The sequence below is a fragment of the Hyperolius riggenbachi genome, chromosome 8 (assembly GCF_040937935.1).
Source record: "Hyperolius riggenbachi isolate aHypRig1 chromosome 8, aHypRig1.pri, whole genome shotgun sequence".
Classification (NCBI taxonomy): Eukaryota; Metazoa; Chordata; class Amphibia; order Anura; family Hyperoliidae; genus Hyperolius; species Hyperolius riggenbachi.
The window spans coordinates 69,951,650-69,968,438 of record NC_090653.1 but is presented as its reverse complement, the minus strand read 5'-3'; the positions used below and the strand labels follow the sequence as shown (position 1 = coordinate 69,968,438).

Genomic DNA, 16,789 nt, shown 5'->3' with positions numbered 1-16,789 from the left:
CTAAAGGGAATAAATATAGTAGTCTACATATCCTTCTCACTTCAGTTGTCTTGTAAAATTCCTAAGCGTTGGCAGTTAAGAGACGAATTTCATGTTACATACTTTTAATCAACAAAATTGTAATATGCAAATTAGAGGAGTCGGAGTCGTGGAGTCGGAGTCGGTGGAATCCTAAACTGAGGAGTCGGAGTCGGTGGATTCTTGGACCGACTCCACAGCCCTGCTTTTGTGTGCCATAACCTTTATTTGACTTCAGTTATAATTTCCTGTATGAAAGCCAGGAGTGGATCAGTGCTGTCTGTGGATCAGAGTGCCCCAAAGCTCTCCTCTAAGTTTCATGACCAGGCTATAGAGTTTCCTGCATCGCTTCCCCATTGGTGAAGTGAGATTGTCTTTGCTGAGGCAAGCTCTAGAGACGCGTGACTGAAATGCTGTCGTCACTCTGTGGGGCCTGTTGTGTAATGCTGAAATGGATAACTAGATAGTGTGACTTTTGTATTTTTGGTCTCAGTTTATGCGTATGAAGCTTGAGATTTTGTCAGCTGTTTTTGTTAATGATCTCCTTCCCCCCCCCCCCCTTTACTTCCCTCTGCCCTGCCTTGCCCTAAACCCTAGTGCACAGACACTGGCCAGCCCACTGCTGCTAATTCATATAGGCCATCACTAGGAACTCTACCAGCACCCAGTACTGTGGCCTCTCACAGAGATCTATACTCTCCAAAGGGCTAATATCTATAACTTCAAGCTAAAGTTGGAAAGATACCTATGGTGACCAATCGGATATCTTACATGCACAGCTTCTCCACATTCCTACCCACAAAAATCCTGCACCCATTCTCTGAGTGCCCTGCGCTCCTGCCCATGGCTGCCGGCATTGCTGATCTATGCTAGATCAATTCTTACAAGAATGTATAGAAAACCTGAACTGAAAAGTATTAAAAGTCAAAATAAACATACACAGGTCATACTTGCTTCCCGTGTTGTCTGCTCCTCAATCTGTTTCTTCTCTCCACATCTTGTTTGTCCACAGTGATCAATGGAATTCTCCGTCCTCCATTTTATAAATGGCAATGACCACATAACTGCACCCAGATCAGCACATAGTGAAATATGGTCATATAGTAAGCCATAGTGAAACATGGACATTCCTTTGCTCACCAGTTGGCCTTTCAGGTATAACTGACAGCATCTGATATATTTCAGTGCTGACAAAATCTTGTCAGAACTGAAAGAAATTGTTAGAAGAAAGTGGTGAGCTTCTGAGAGGAACTGAGGGCGAGGTAAGTGGGTAATATTCATTTGTGGGTACCACATGTGTTTGTTAATAATAATTTTACTTGGTTCAAGTTCACGTTAAAGGACAACTGAGGCAAGAGGGATATGCAGGCTGCCATATTTATTTCCTTCTAAACAATACCAGTTGCCTGGCTATCCTGTGGATTCTCTGCCTCTAATGCTTTTAGCCATAGATCCTAAACAAGCATGCAACAGATGTTATCTAGCTTGTGTACGACACATGGTCTGCTTGTTTGCTGTTCTCTCTCTACGCTGCTGGGTTGTCTAGAACCAGACAGGACTGGCTACAGGGCTAGTTCTAGACTTTTTGCTGCCTGAGGGAAACTTGCTATGGCGCATTCCAGAAAGTACTTACTTCCTGTATATGTGCCGTTACCAGGTGAACCACTTCCCTCCTTTCACTGTGAAGGCAGGAGTGCGGTTCCCCTGGTAGCGGTGCATATATAGGAAGCAAGTTCTTCTTGTAATGCACCACTATGGGAGACTCTTTCCTCCCGTCAGTGAGGTGCTGCAGGTCGCTGCTGATCTGAGGACTATTGTAGTAGTAGCGAAGAGGGGGACAAGCTATCCTGGAGGCGGCGGCCGCTGCTCAGAAGGCAAATGAGCAGCTGCTGCGGAGGGAGAGCAGGACGCTACCTGACACATGATGCCGCCTGATTCACGTCATTCAGGTGGCATCATGGCCGGGCCTGACTAGCTACATAGAGTTAGAAGCATGTTGGCAAATAAAACACCTCACGTTAGATGTATTGTGTATTGAGCTGTTTTCCTACTTTTTAAGCTTTCAGCGAGTGAAATCTAAGCCTCGGCTCTATTGTAATCCCAGTTCTCATGAAGTTACCCATCTTCTATTTCCCTGCAGCCTGGAACCAGAGGCAGATCCGGAATAAGATTCTCCAGCAAAGAGAGATCCAGAACTATAAATCCATCAGCAGGCGCTTTGGAGTACCAAGGGGAGTACCTTCCTATTTGCCAGCTGTAGAAGGCTACATCACGCAACCATTGGACCACTTCAACAGAAGGAACAACGGCACCTACCAGCAGGTCAGTGGATACAGGGGCAGATCTTTACATGGGTCAGTGAAGAGCAGACTGATAGGGCTGTTACCCACTAGGAATCGCTGCAGCACTTTTAAATTGCGCAAGTGCATCACTTCCAATTTGCGTGTGTTTTTTTTTTTTTTTTTTTTTTAATAAACGTTATTAACTTATTAACCGGTGACCCGGCTTCCATCCATAGCCCCACCCCCTAATGGAAGAGGACATAGGTGCTTCTCTAGGACCAATCAGAGAAGAGCCTGTGGTCTCTTCTGCTAAAGGTGCATACACACGCACTACTTCCGCCAATGATGGGTCCGTCAGACCCTCCCGCTGGGCGGACATTAGCCGACAGTAGCGCGTGTGCACGTGCTGTCGGCAGACTGATAAGGCTGTTTCTGAACGATCCGCTCAGCGGGAGGGTCTGACGGACCCGCCGTTGGCGGAAGTAGTTCATGTGTACGCACCTTAAGCGGGGCTACGAGCGGAAGCAGGACATGGGAACACTCAGTAAGTATAATTAACTTTATTTAAAAATCAAAACGTGATTTTGCAGTGCTTCTATACATAGCATTGATTGCCCGAAATACTGCATATCCTGTGATTGCGATTAACCCTAATCACAATCACACTTTTGGGTTCCCCACCATTTGAATTCCCTGGCAATGCTTTTTTTGGGATTGCCAGCGATCGGAAAACGCTGCCAATATTGCTCTAGTGGGTCCCAACCCTAACTGCAGCATGGAGTTTGTATAGAAACATGCAGCATCTGTGCCCTGTGCTCCTTTTTGCTGTGAGCGGTCAGTGCCTCTCCAGAGCTCTACAGATTCACAGATTGCAACACTTGCTGCAAGGAATGGAATACCAACAATGGACTGCTTAGCTACGCTTCAGCTGCAGTAACCTTTTGTCTCTCTCAAAATGGTCCTTCATGACTGTTTTCAGTTGACAGTACCAAGTGTGCACACATCCCCCTGCTGCTTAGTCTTCAGCAATCATCCATGTTGGATTTTTTGGGATGATTGCTATTGTATTCTACATAGGGTGAATACTGCTTGTTTTGTATGGGTCTGTAGAACTAGTTTCTTGTTGCTTATGCTATCCTATTTTCTTCCTGCGTATATAGCGCTTCTGGATTAACGAAGAGTTCTGGCAGCGTCCAGGAGGACCTGTTTTCCTTTTTATTGGTGGCGAGAGTGCTGAATCTGAATTCTCAGTCCTGGCAGGTTGGTACCAAAATATTTGACATATCACATCACTTTGTGCTTATGGCCAGCTACTCCTTACTGGACATGGCGGATGAATGTTGTTTCATCTCAGAATTCTACAGTTGTACAGAGGCGCCAGTACTGTAAAAGAGAGATTAAAAACTGGGGTGTTCGTCCACCAGACTTACCTTCCTGAGGTAAGCACAAGATGCTGTGTTTTTTTTTTTTTTTTTTTCAACAACAATTTATTTACATGCTCCAGACAAGTGCAACACGTTTCACGGGCGTATCCCACTTCATCGGGTTATAATGTGGAGTAAACATTTTCATGCAATCTAGTAGCAAGCTTAGCGCATTTTGGCCTCTAAACAGAGGCGCTAAGCTTGCTACTAGATTGCATGAGTTTTTATAGCCTTTAAATTATAGCCTGATGAAGTGAGATATACCCGCGAAACGCATTGCACTTGTCTAGAGTATGTAAATTGTTTTTGTTGAAATATAATTTTATTTATTTATTTTTTCTCTTATTGGCGCCTCTGTACAACTGTACAATTACCGTGTCCACCCCTGGTGGAGGGGATTTGGCCACTTTTTCCGATCTACAGAGAGCGACTTCTTGTTCCTGAGTGGGGACAGGTCTAATACTTCCCACCTGCCTATACAGTGGTTGCCTGGATGTTAACCTAGACGTCAGTATAACATTATACTTACCCTTTCAATCTCACATTTCCAGTACATACTACAGTATATCAGGCTTTCTGTGTCTCCCTTCTTTCATCTCAGAATTCTGTTGGCTATGCAGATAGGAAGCTAAAGTTAATGTATTCCTTTGAGCAAGGCTAAGTTCAGATAGACTTCTAAACATAGTGACTAGCTGGTGATGTTTGTGAAGCTCTGTAAATGAGAAGCCACCGTGTGTACGGCAGCCATGAACCCCTCTCGACCAGTTTTGGCTAAGAGCATCGTTCTGCCTGCCGTGTGGCATCATAACTGTGCTGCTGCTTCACGCCCCAATCATCCCCCCCCCAATTCCGTAAGACCAAACACTGTGCTGCCAGCTGCTGCAGACCGCACAGCCTCATCCCTGCAATGTCTCCCCAGTAATTAGATCCCGGTCCTCATTGAGCAACACTGCTTGAGCTTATGTACAGGGCTTAATGTTTAAAGAGGAGCTGTTAGGTATAAGGTCTCAGAGAAAATAAACACATATATCAGTAGCTAAAGATTGGCTGTACTTACATTACATATGCATTTCACTGTCCAGGTTTGAATTTCACAGAATTTTTATATAGTATATGCAGAGATTGATGCTCCTGACAGCTCATGGCAGGTTCCATGATTGTCTGTCTCCTATGAAGCCAAATGTGTCGTCAAGTCCTGCCTGCTTCCTGATCACAGAAAAGCTCGTACTGAATAACACAGTGTGCAGTGAATATTAATTAGCCATGTGGCTAGGAACAATAGCGGACTCCTGCAGTGTACTCTGCCCGGAGATTTATCAGTGCTATGCGCTGGACTGATTACAAGCTGCTGAAACTCAATCCTGTAGTCTCATTAGCAGCCGAGGGGAGGGCCCCAGAATGCTTTGCAGTATGGTATGCGGCTTGCGTCCTGCTTGGGTCTAACAGCTTTGCTGATAAGCACACATCAAAGGTAAGAGAGATTTTTATCTTCGGTAATGCCTTTTTGGCTTCCTTCTAAACTGTTTAACACAGGAGAATAGAGGTTTAAATTAGCTTCTGCAGCCTGACAGTTACTCTTTAAGGAATAAAAGCAGTGTTACTCTTGTAGTGTGATCCTCACCTTCTCCCCTCCAATATATAAGATAATATGCCCACCAGAGTTTCTGTGTTGTCTATCTAGGAGAGCATGTGGAGTTGGCCGAGAAGCATGGTGCACTCTTAGTGTCCCTGGAACATCGGTATTATGGAGCCAGCATTAACAAAGATGGACTCACCCTGGAAGCCATTAGATACCTGTCTAGTCAACAGGCGTAAGTATTGAGGCATAAACAATGGGCGGGACAAACTGATCATGGACTGTCCATCCACAGCTCACGTCAGCCAACTGCAAATAGTCAGGCTTGCTTCTAGTCACAGTGTGATCAAATCAAACCACTTAACAGGGGAAGTCCAGAAAACCACAATATCCTGTAACATTTCAGTGCCCACTCGCACTTCTGCTTGTTAGACAGGCTTGACCACTTCTGCAGCTGCACTTTATGATGAAATGTACATTATTTTGCCATCACATCTTAAAGTGAACCTCCGGACTAAAAATCGACTCAGCAGCACTGAAAAGGCTTTGTGTTTCTTTAACAGTTTCACAGCATCAGAACTTTTTTTTTCTTTTATACAAGCCTCATTTTTAGCTGCACAGAAGAAAACTGCCTGGGCTTTTTTCCCCTGATGCTGTGTAAAGCATGATGGGATTTCTGATTTTATTCTCATTCTGCTATTTTGGTGCAAATATTTATTTTATTTTTTTTTTACATTTTGAATTTGACATTTTGAAGCCTTGCGTGTGCAGCTGGGAGGGGTAATCAGGACACAGGATAGTTGGAACTGTGTCTCCTGCTCCTTGTGACCTCCTTTCAACCAAAAAGATGGCAGCCCCTATGAATCCCAAACATTTGCCTGTTCTTTTAAAACAGGGTGGGTAAGAGATTATATTACCTATCTATTCTAATTAACATAACTAATTAACTTGATGACAGTATGTTTGTTTAGGCTGAAGTTCCCCTTTAAAGCGGACCTGAACTCAGAACTTCCTCACTGCTTTAATAGATAATCATCAGCATAATAACCTTTAGGGAAGGTTCAGGAAAGATCCAAAAAAAATAAAAATCCACATCCACTTACCTGGGGCTTCCTCCAGCCCATGGCAGGCAGGAGGTACCCTCCGGTGGCGCGCCAGGTCGGGCCTCTTCTAGCCAGGTCGGGCCTCTTCTGCGCTCCAATCTGCGTCTCACTGGTGCGCGCTGATGTCATCGGACATCCTCCGGGCTGTACTGCGCAGGCTCAGTAGCTCAAATAGTAAAACTACACCCTAAAGCATTTTACATATACAGATACCGTATATACTCGCATACAAGCGCCCCCCCCTCCATTGGCACTCAGTGATAAATAAGTTGATGTTGGGTCACAGTTTGGGCACTCGGCCTCTGAAAGGTTTGCCATCACTGCCCTATACATTCCTTGTGGTGTGGGTCACCCCGAGCTGCTTGGTTACTCTAATGTAATGTAGAGACTGGTACTGTTGCAGCCCTGACTTGGAGTTCCCCTTTAGTTTCCTTCGGTTTATATTGCTGGTTTTCATAATAGGAGCACTGTGACCTCCTTGTTCTGCCTAATGTCTAAGTGTAATTAGAATTTCCACCCGCATGACTGGCACTGAACTGTACTGGAAGGCGGGGCTTAGGATAAAAACTGCTATAGAGTATAACGGGCATAATTTTACATGCTCTGCTTCCGTATACACAAATCACAGCTTGGCAGCTTCTGTAGCAGGAAGGCTTCTTGCTTTATTGCTACGTGGAAAAGATAAAAGAACTCCTTTGTTCAGCAGGAATTAATCATCTCTTCCTCATTTCTTTTATCTGAATGTTAGAGCTTTCTTTACTGCAGCAGTGATGGAAGAGGAGTTTAACCAGTTTACCCCCGCCCGTACGAATTTCTCCGTCCCTTTTTCCATCCTTTAACCCCCAGGGACGGAGAAATCCGTACTTTCCGCGCTCCCGCCGCTGCCCGCGCTCCCGTTCGCTCTAGCGCGCACTCCCGCGGGTAAACACACCGCTCGCCCGGAGATCAATGAATGGGAAAATCCATTCCCGTTCGTTGTTCTAAGCCCCGCAATGATCCGCTGCTTTTCCGCTAAGCAGCGCGATCATTGTGAGAAAAAAAAACAGCTTACCCAGCCTCCTAGTACTTCCTATAAGCATCCGGAAGGACGCTTGGAGGTCGCATTAAACAAAAAGTTACTGTTGCTATCTTGTGGCCAAATAGTAAAACTACACCCTAAACATTTTTCACATACAAATTAATTAATTATACACAAAAAATTAACTCATTACCTCCCACACTCCCCCTTTTTTTTTTTTTTTAATTTTTTTTTTTGTAATTTAAATTTAAAAAAAAAAAAAAAAAAAATAGTTACCTTAGGGACTGAACATTTTTAAATATTTATGTCAGGAGGGTACAACACTGTAACTTTATAAACTATGGGCTTGTAATTAGGGATGGACGCAAAACTGAAAAAAATGCACCTTTATTTCCAAATAAAATATTGGCGCCAAACATTGTGATAGGGACATAATTTAAACGGTTTTATAACTGGGACAAAAGGGCAAATTTCATGGGTTTTAATTACAGTAGCATGCATTATTTAAAAACTATAATGGCCGAAAACTGAAAAATAATTTTTTTTCCCACATTTTTCCTATTTTCCCATTAAAACACATTTAGAATAAAGTAATTCTTGGCATAATGTCCCACCTAAAGAAAGCCTAATTGGTGGCGGAAAAAACAAGATATAGTTCATTTCATTGTGATAAGTAATGATAAAGATATAGACGAATGAATGGAAGGAGTGCTGAAAATTGCTCTGGTGCTCAGGGGGTAAAACCCCTCAGTGGTGAAGTGGTTAAGCTTCCGTATTTATTTAGAAAAAGTATATTTTTTCTTTGCCATTCATAAGCTGTTCACTAGATGAGGACTCACTCACTGGCTGGACCCCCAAAGTAATTAGGAGAAATGTGCAGACAACTGCCATGGGATTACCTCATGAATCTTCATTTTAAATGACCCTGCGACAGAGTGCAACGACATGGTCACCTGCATAGGCCCGCCCCTATTCTGTGACATATTTCCTGCTGGACAGGAAGTACTTCACTGGGATTCCCGTTGGTCCGCATGCCCACAGGCAATGCACTCCTGTCGTTTACACTTACTGCGTCGCCATAGACTTGAATTACTATATAATCATTGCTGTTGGCTTCCCCTAAATTAGCCCTAGACACTACACGATACATACAGAGATTGTGAGCCAGTCTGAGGGACAGTTAGTGACAAGACAATATACTCTATACAGCGCTATGGAAGATGTCAGCGCTATATAAATACTAAAAATCTCTGACTGGTGTGCCTCCTGACTGTAGGAGTCACCAAGAGATGGCAGGATGCATGTGGGGGTGGATTTAAGACTTTTTTTGCTGGGTGGACTGGTAATTTAGTAGTTACACCTCTGGTTATATTTTCAGATTTTGCCTGGAGAGGGACTTAAAGGGGTTCTTTCGCGAAAAAAGTAGGCAGTTAAAAAATGTGACAGATGACAGGTTTTGGGCCTGTCCATCTTTTTAAGGGGGATTCTCAGGGCTTTCTTTGTTTTCAACAGCATTTCCTGAACAACAGTTGCAAAATCTAACTGACATAATAGTGTGCAAGTGATTAGGGAGGCTGGCTGGTATCTTGCTATTTTGGCAGTAAAACTGCTGTTCAGGAAATGCTGTTGAAAACAAAGAAAGCCCTGAGAATCCCCCATAAAAAGATGGACTGGCCCAAAACCTGTCATCTGTCACATTTTTTAACTGCCTACTTTTTTCGCAAAAGAACCCCTTTAAAAAAAAATGCCATTGTGAAGCATTCAATGAAGTGGGAAGGACCACTGGAGTAAATGCTTCCGTGTTGACCTATAGACCTTCCCAATGATTTTGAAATGCTTCAGTGCTGGCATTTTGTTTTAATGTCTGTTTTGTTTGACCTCCTTAGCGGTAACCCCGTGCTGGACACGGGGTAAGCCGCCGCGGAGGATATCTCAGCCCCTGGTGGGGCGCTTTTCAGTCTGTAAACTGCCGTAAGCGCAGCTAGCACTTTGCTAGCCGCGTGTACAGCCTGATCGACGATGAGCCGCACGCAGCGGCGGAAGAGGGCCCCCCTGCCAGAGCCCTGCGCAGCCCGGACCTATCAGTCCTGGGCAGCGCAAAGGGCTGGATCGGATGCTCCTGACGTCAGGACGTCGGCTGACGTCCATGACGTCATTCCGATCATAGCCATGGCGACAGGAGAAGCCAAACAGGAGATCGCGTTCTATACGCAATCTCCTGTTTGCTGTTGTTGCCGGCGGCGATCGGACTAGAGGGGCATATGCGACCTCTAGTGGCGTTTCATGTAGCTACCACTCAGGTAGCTACATGAAACAAAAAAAAAATGACAAAAAAATTGCAATGCAGCCTCATTGGCAAAAACAATGTACCGCCAAGGAGGTTAAGAAGAAAAAGTTTTTATTGGGTCTTGAAATGGGGAATGGTTTTTATGTGGGACACATCCTGAAAATGGACTTCCACAGCTGTAGGTTGCAGTTTCCGGATAAAGCTGTGTCTGTGCCCCTCCCCTGACAATTTGAACAGCTTGGTAGTACCCAACAAGGCAGAATTAGCAGCCCTGACTCAGAGCATGTTGACTCCATGATTGACACATTACTGTGTGTGCCACGCATAACCTGTTTATATCAGTGCTTGGCCTGATTTTGCCCTTAAAAACCTATTCATCACATCATCCATAAAGCGGACCTGAACTCAGAACTTCCCCTCCCACTCTAAAAGATAAGCAACAGCATAATAACTTTTACAGAAAACTCAGAACTTGTTACAGGCCACAGACTTCCTAAAAAAAATTTGCAGTGTGTCTGCTTCCTGCTTTCATGGAAGCAGATAAAGGGTTAAGATCCTGTGTTTAAAAAATAGCTGTTCTGCCGAATTCATAAGCTAACAATTGTGATTACTTGCAGCTAAGGTGGAATTAGACAGGCTCTTTACTCTTAACACAAACTGGGTGCATTAATCTGTGTTTTTTTGTGTCCTGTGCATGAGGTCAGGTCAGGTCCACTTTAAAGCATTTACCAGTGTATGTAAAGCTATCCCTCCCATCCTGGTAATGGGGAGACACATAAATGAACTATACAGGGTTGTATGAAATGGGACATGGTTTTCTGCCACTGATTTTGTGCACACATTTGTCTCTGTCAGACTTGCAGACCTGGCTTCCTTCCACCTCTACATCTCGCAGAAGTACAACCTAACCCAGCATAACAGCTGGATCTGCTTTGGAGGCTCCTATCCCGGATCTCTCTCTGCTTGGTTCAGATTAAAGGTGAGGCTTCATTCTTACACCATGTTTGGTGCTTATGGTGCGTACACACATCCAATTTTAACACTTCTATGTGGCATGAGGTCAAACAGATTTGAAATACTTTGAACAGATTATGTAGGTAAGCTCTCCTACTACATGGAAGCGGTAACATTTGCAGTTAAAATTGGATGTGTAAATGCACCCGAAGGCTGGTGGCATGTGGATGGTAAACTTCTTGTTTTAAGTGGTGGTTTAATTTCGTGGTAGTCCCTATTCAGGCTCTGGCCAGAAATCCGCAGTTCAATACAATACAATAATATTTCTATAGCGCTTTTCTCCCATAGGACTCCAAGCGCTAAGGCTCTCTCAGATTCAGTAATTGGTAATAGGATGAAGTATTCACACAACAAAAGTTATAATTTTGCAAATGCCAAACTGAACAGGTGGGTTTTCAGTCTGGATTTAAACACGTCCAGGGATGGAGCTGTCCTGATCTGTTGAGGTAAGGAGTTCCAAAACGTAGGAGCAGCATGACAGAAGGCTCTGGGACCAAAAGTTTCCATGTGGACTCTGGGTATGACTAGATTATTAGAACCTGTGGATCTGAGAATGCAGGGATTGCTACACAGCTGCAACATATCTTTCATGTATCCAGGGACCAGATTATTCAGTGATTTAAAGGGACTCTGAGCAGTGCAGAAACTATGGAAAGATGCATATCATTTTAAAGCTCTCTTTCTCCAATTTCCAATGATATATAAACTGCCATTCTACGCCTTTTAGTTTTCGCTATTTTCGCGATCGAAATGGCCGCGGAATGGAGCTGCTGACTTTGAGAAAAAGTCGCCCTGTGTAATACAATATAACTATGGAAAGATGGATATCATTTTAAAGCTTTTTCTCCTCTTTCTGACGACACCTAAATCGTCGCCATACGCCTTTTTAGTTTTCTCTATTTTTGCGCTCGAAATCGCGGCCGCAGCAATTTCGATCGCGAAAATAGCAAAAACTAAAAGGCGTAGGGTGGCGGTTTATATATCATTGGAAAGAGGAGAAAGAGAGCTTTAAAATGATATGCATCTTTCCATAGTTTCTGTACTGCTCGGAGTCCCTTTAAATGTCAGTAGGCCGATCTTGAATAGGACCCTCCATTCTATAGGTAGCCAGTGAAGGGAGTGCAGGACTGGCGTTATGTGGCAGTGATGGGGTTGGTTGGTTCAGAGCAGTAACCCCGAGCCTGACTTGTGGTGGCCTCAAGAGGAATATGCAGAGCCTGCGCGCAGCGGGCGTTTGTAACTCGCATCCCCTGGGTTTCAGACGCCGACAGACAGTGATCTCGCAATAGGGGTAGGGCGACACCCGGGGACGGAGGGAGAATAGCAGCGCTGGATCCAATCTCTCTAACGTTATATAATATATACATTTTTTTTTTTTACTGGTTTTAGGGTCTAAAAAGCTTGTGAAAAAAATTGCACTGCTTTTCAACCCTAAAATCTGCAGTAATTGTACTGCTAGGGAGGTTAAAGGAATCGCTGTGTGATAGAAGCTGCCATCGTCTGATTAACAAGCTTCATAATAATTCAGAGGCAGTTTGGCACCTGTTCCTTTGTACTAAAATGAAGCTTTAGGCGATGTGCATGCGTAAAGGTAAGTGTTGCACTGAATGTGTGACTCATAAGTTAACCTTGCTCAGGGGTCTGATGACTGGCACCTGACTTGATTTGCGCGTGCCTCTGACATCAAGCAGCCATTGGCCATCTTGGGTCTCTTTTCCACGGACTTCTGAGTTGCTCATTTGTCGATTAGTTCAGAATCCCGTCTGCCACCCATGAATGCCATTCGGGTGCAATTGTAATGCAGCCGAATTGCAGGGGTTATAACACCATGCGTGACCAGGGCTGGCATGTGGTGACGTTACCATACGGCGCAAAACCGTCTCCTATTGCGTCTTCAACTCCATGGGCCTGTCCACCACTAGCAAGTCCCCTGCTGGGGGAGAGATGCAGCCGACGGGCTTGGAATTTACCGCCTGTCAGGTGCTCATGGAAGAGAGGCCTTACTTATGATCAGTGATCCCCTGGTTTGGATTTTCCAGATATTGAGTTGTATGTGGAATCTAATCCTGTGGGATTATGCAGTAGTAACACACAAATGATCTCTGGAGTGAACCAGAGACGAAGCACCTCTCATGTATTTTACCATATACAGTATATATATCAGTGGGAACATTAGAGAAAACACCTACCGTGCTCTCTGTTTCCATTCATCACTGTTCAGCCTGCTTCTAATCAGACCTGATAAAATCCCTGACTGAGCATTCAGTCTGGGTTTGCTCAGGATATATATATATATATATATATATATATATATATATATATATATATATATATATATATATATATATATATATATATATATATATATATATATATATATATATATATATATATATATAATAATATAGGTGCTTCGTCACTGGTTCACTTTAAATTGTATTCTCTAGATTTGCCACCTTTTTTAATACTTACATTTTTATGTTGTGTTCTTTATTTTTGTTACAGTTCCCCCACCTGGTTTATGCAGCTGTGGCCTCCTCTGCCCCGGTCAGAGCCGAGCTGAACTTCAAAGGTTACAACAAGGTCCTGGAACAAATGGCTATTACTTTTATAATTAGATACCACCTAAAAGTGACAAACGGCAGATCTGGTTTGAGAAGGAGTTGTGTGGGACCTTAAAAATAGACCTATATAGTACTTAACAGCTTTTTTTCCCATTCATTACTGCGAGCTTACCATTACGTAAAAAGGTTAAAGTGGATCCAAGGTGAATTTTTACTCATTGCACAATTGTGCCCCTTACGTATAGTTTATGGGGCATTCCTCAAGCCAAATACTTTTGTTTGTTTTAATAACCTAATTCCCTATAAACTAAACAAGCCGGGCCCACAGCTTTTAAAGCGCCCAGGCATTCGGAGACCCATGTAGCAAGAGCTCATGGGAGCTCTGTCTCGGGAGGAGGAGGTGTTACCAGCCAGAGACTTCAGAGGCAAGGGGGTGGAGAGAGGAGTGGAGTTTGCACAGGCTGAGGGGTGGAGATGCAGAGCAGCTTGCCTGTGTTTAATGACAAGCAGAATATGACTACTCTCATTGTATCACAGGAAGAAATAATCATATATCATATAATCATATGGGCAGCACGGTGGCAAAGTGGTTAGCTCTCTCGCCTTGCAGCGCTGGGTCCCTGGTTCGAATCCCAGCCAGGGCACTATCTGCAAAGAGTTTGTATGTTCTCTCTGTGTCTGCGTGGGTTTCCTCCGGGCACTCCGGTTTCCTCCCACATTCAAAAAACATACAGATAAGTTAATTGGCTCTCCCTAAAAATTGGCCCTAGACTACAGTACTTACACTACATAATATAGACATATGGCAATGGTAGGGATTATGTCGCCGCTGTATAACTACTAAATAATAATAATATACTGTTGAAGCTGTTTGCAGCTAGATTCGCTGTGTAAACTATCTAAACTTTGGATAAGAAATATAGGCAAGTTACTTGCTATAGTTAGTTTTTCATCTCGGATCCGCTTTAAACCATCTGGTGATGTCACATGGTGTCTGTTAGCCTTGTCTTGTTAAGGTGGCCATTCACCATACAATATTTTTTCAGATGCAATAATTTGATTATATTTTCGTAAGTTATTGCAAGGTAATTATCGGTTATTCCCATAAATGGGCCAGTTCAGGCACTTTGGGCCCGAACCAATCCTTTTTTTTTTTTTTTTTTTTCTCCTGAGCTTTCACCTAGGTGATATTTCACATTTTTAACAATAAAATCCAACTTTTGGATCAACAAAATTCTGTATTCCAGTCGCCCATAGGATCATTTCACATTGATTTTTTATTTTCCCCCCACATACTCCATTGTTTTTTCAAGTGTAAGAATCTGAACAAATGTTCACATTTGAGGAAAATGTTGTACCTTTAGGGCTCGTTTCCACTATCGCGAATCTGCATGCGTCCAACGCATGCAGATCCGCACATGTAATACAAGTGGATGGGCCTGTTTCCACTGTAGCGTTGTTGAGGTGCGTTTTTTTCAGCGTGAAAAAAACGCACAAAAGAGCCAACGATTTCGCCTGCGTCGGGAATCCGTGCGAATCGCCGCTAATGTATTTAATAGTAAAAACGCATGCATTTGTTACATGCGTTTTTACCCGCGATTTCGCGTGCGATTTCGCACCTTTTTCAATTTTATTTAGCCCTGGCAGTGTCATGGTTAATTTCGCATGGCACCCTGCCATGCGAAATCGCGGGTAAAAACGCATGTGGAAACGCATCCGCATGCGTTTTTACAAGCGTCGGAATGCGGCCGAAATCGCGTCGCAACAGTGGGAACGAGCCCTGAATGTTGCTCTTGGGGAGGTCACAGTGGCTTGGCCTCCCTCAGGGCTCATTTCCACTATAGCGAATCCGCATGCGGATTCGCACAGCCAATACAAGTGGATGGGCCTGTTTCCACTTGTGCGTTGTGCGGAGCGTTTTTGTGTGCGGGGAAAATCTGCACGGCAGAGCCGTCAGAATTCGCTCCCCGCACACCGCTAAGTGAATCGCATTCAATGTATCTAATAGGGAAATCGCATGCGATTTTGGCATGCGTTTTTCCCCGCGATTTCGCATAGGAGGTGATGTTAATTTACACAGGCAGTGACATGGTTAAAATCGCCCACCTACTACCCTATGCTAAATCGCATGCGAAATCGCGGGAAAAAACGCATGCGATTTCGTCTGCGGTGATTTCCCGGCGATACCGCACAAGTGGAAATGCAGCCTTAGTGTTATCTGGGGGGTGGGTATAGTTGCTTCTCAGTATTTATTTATTTTTTTGATTGGAAGAGGCGTAGAGTATTTTTTGGGTAACACTATTTTTAATGCATACAGCTTAAAATAACATCACATCAACCAACAGTCTAATGCTGGATACACACGGTTCGTTCCCACACTCGATTCCCGTCGATGCGCCGCTTTATTCCCGTCGATTCGTATATTTCCGACATGTCCGATTTGCGGTTCAATGGATCGTTAGGTTGATTTGCCATACTTTACATGGCAATCGACCTAAAAATCATCGAAATGCGCTCGGAAATGTTTGGGAATAAACGATTCGTCGGGAATTGAGCAACGCATTCGATGCGGGAATGAACCGTGTGTATTCAGCATTAGGAAAACAGATACAACAATAAAGCTAGCGATACACTAGGCCGATTCCCGCCAGATCGACAGCAGATTCGATCACTGGGATCGAATCTGCTGTCACATCGTTCCCGCTACACGCCGAATTTCGATCTATCCCGTCCGATCGCTCTGTGTGGAAAATTACCGCCGATCGCCCGTGGGTAGGGAGCGCGTCGCTAGCGGCGTTCGAGTGCCCGACGACCGACACAATAGAGCCCGCATACATTACCTGCTCCGCCGGCGCGGTTTCAGGCTGAAATCGGTTCACAATCTGTTTGCAGTAAAGGTAGCCATACGATCCCTCTCTGATCAGATTCGATCAGAGAGGGATCTATCTGTTGGTCGAATCTGATGGCAAATCGACCAGTGAGGGTAACAATAGGTTGACTGTCAGTTGACATCTGAGATTAACGGGCCTACCTGTATTTATGTTGGCCACTTCCCCCACCCTCCTGATTAGTACTATAGAAAGGGGCACATTTTTATGTTTGTTTGTTTTTTACCCAATACTGCAAATGCTTAAATCTGGCTACTGTCTTAGGATGTATGTAGATACAATAAACAGGATCTGAACTCAGCCAAATACCCAAACTAATACCCCAACCCCCGATATTGTGGTGAAACCCCCTCCCTTAGTGTGATGTCATGACCATGGTCCTGACACTTTGCTGTCGTGGCATTGTAGGAAATAATGTTTTTTTCCAACTGCCAAGCAAGCAATATCTCCCTCTGCATAGAACTCTCATTTACAAACTTCCCACACAAATCACCTGGCAGAACTAGAGATGTCACCACCAGTGATACATTTTATTATATGCAAATCAGGGAGAGGAAAGATTTTACAATTGGCAAACCCTGACTTAATAATTTATAAATGAATATTGTAAACAAT

General features: G+C 43.9%; 1 protein-coding gene across 1 annotated transcript in view; it reads left to right on the top strand.

The window, feature by feature from the left end:
• The window catches only part of LOC137528195 (thymus-specific serine protease-like), a 38,576-nt gene that overhangs the window by 4,645 nt on the left and 17,142 nt on the right, over nt 1–16,789 (top strand). The window contains exons 2-6 of the mRNA XM_068249457.1: nt 2,159–2,340; nt 3,461–3,560; nt 5,406–5,535; nt 10,564–10,687; nt 13,228–13,305. Coding sequence (XP_068105558.1) covers nt 2,159–2,340; nt 3,461–3,560; nt 5,406–5,535; nt 10,564–10,687; nt 13,228–13,305 — 614 coding nt within the window. The remainder of the gene's footprint in view (nt 1–2,158; nt 2,341–3,460; nt 3,561–5,405; nt 5,536–10,563; nt 10,688–13,227; nt 13,306–16,789) is intronic.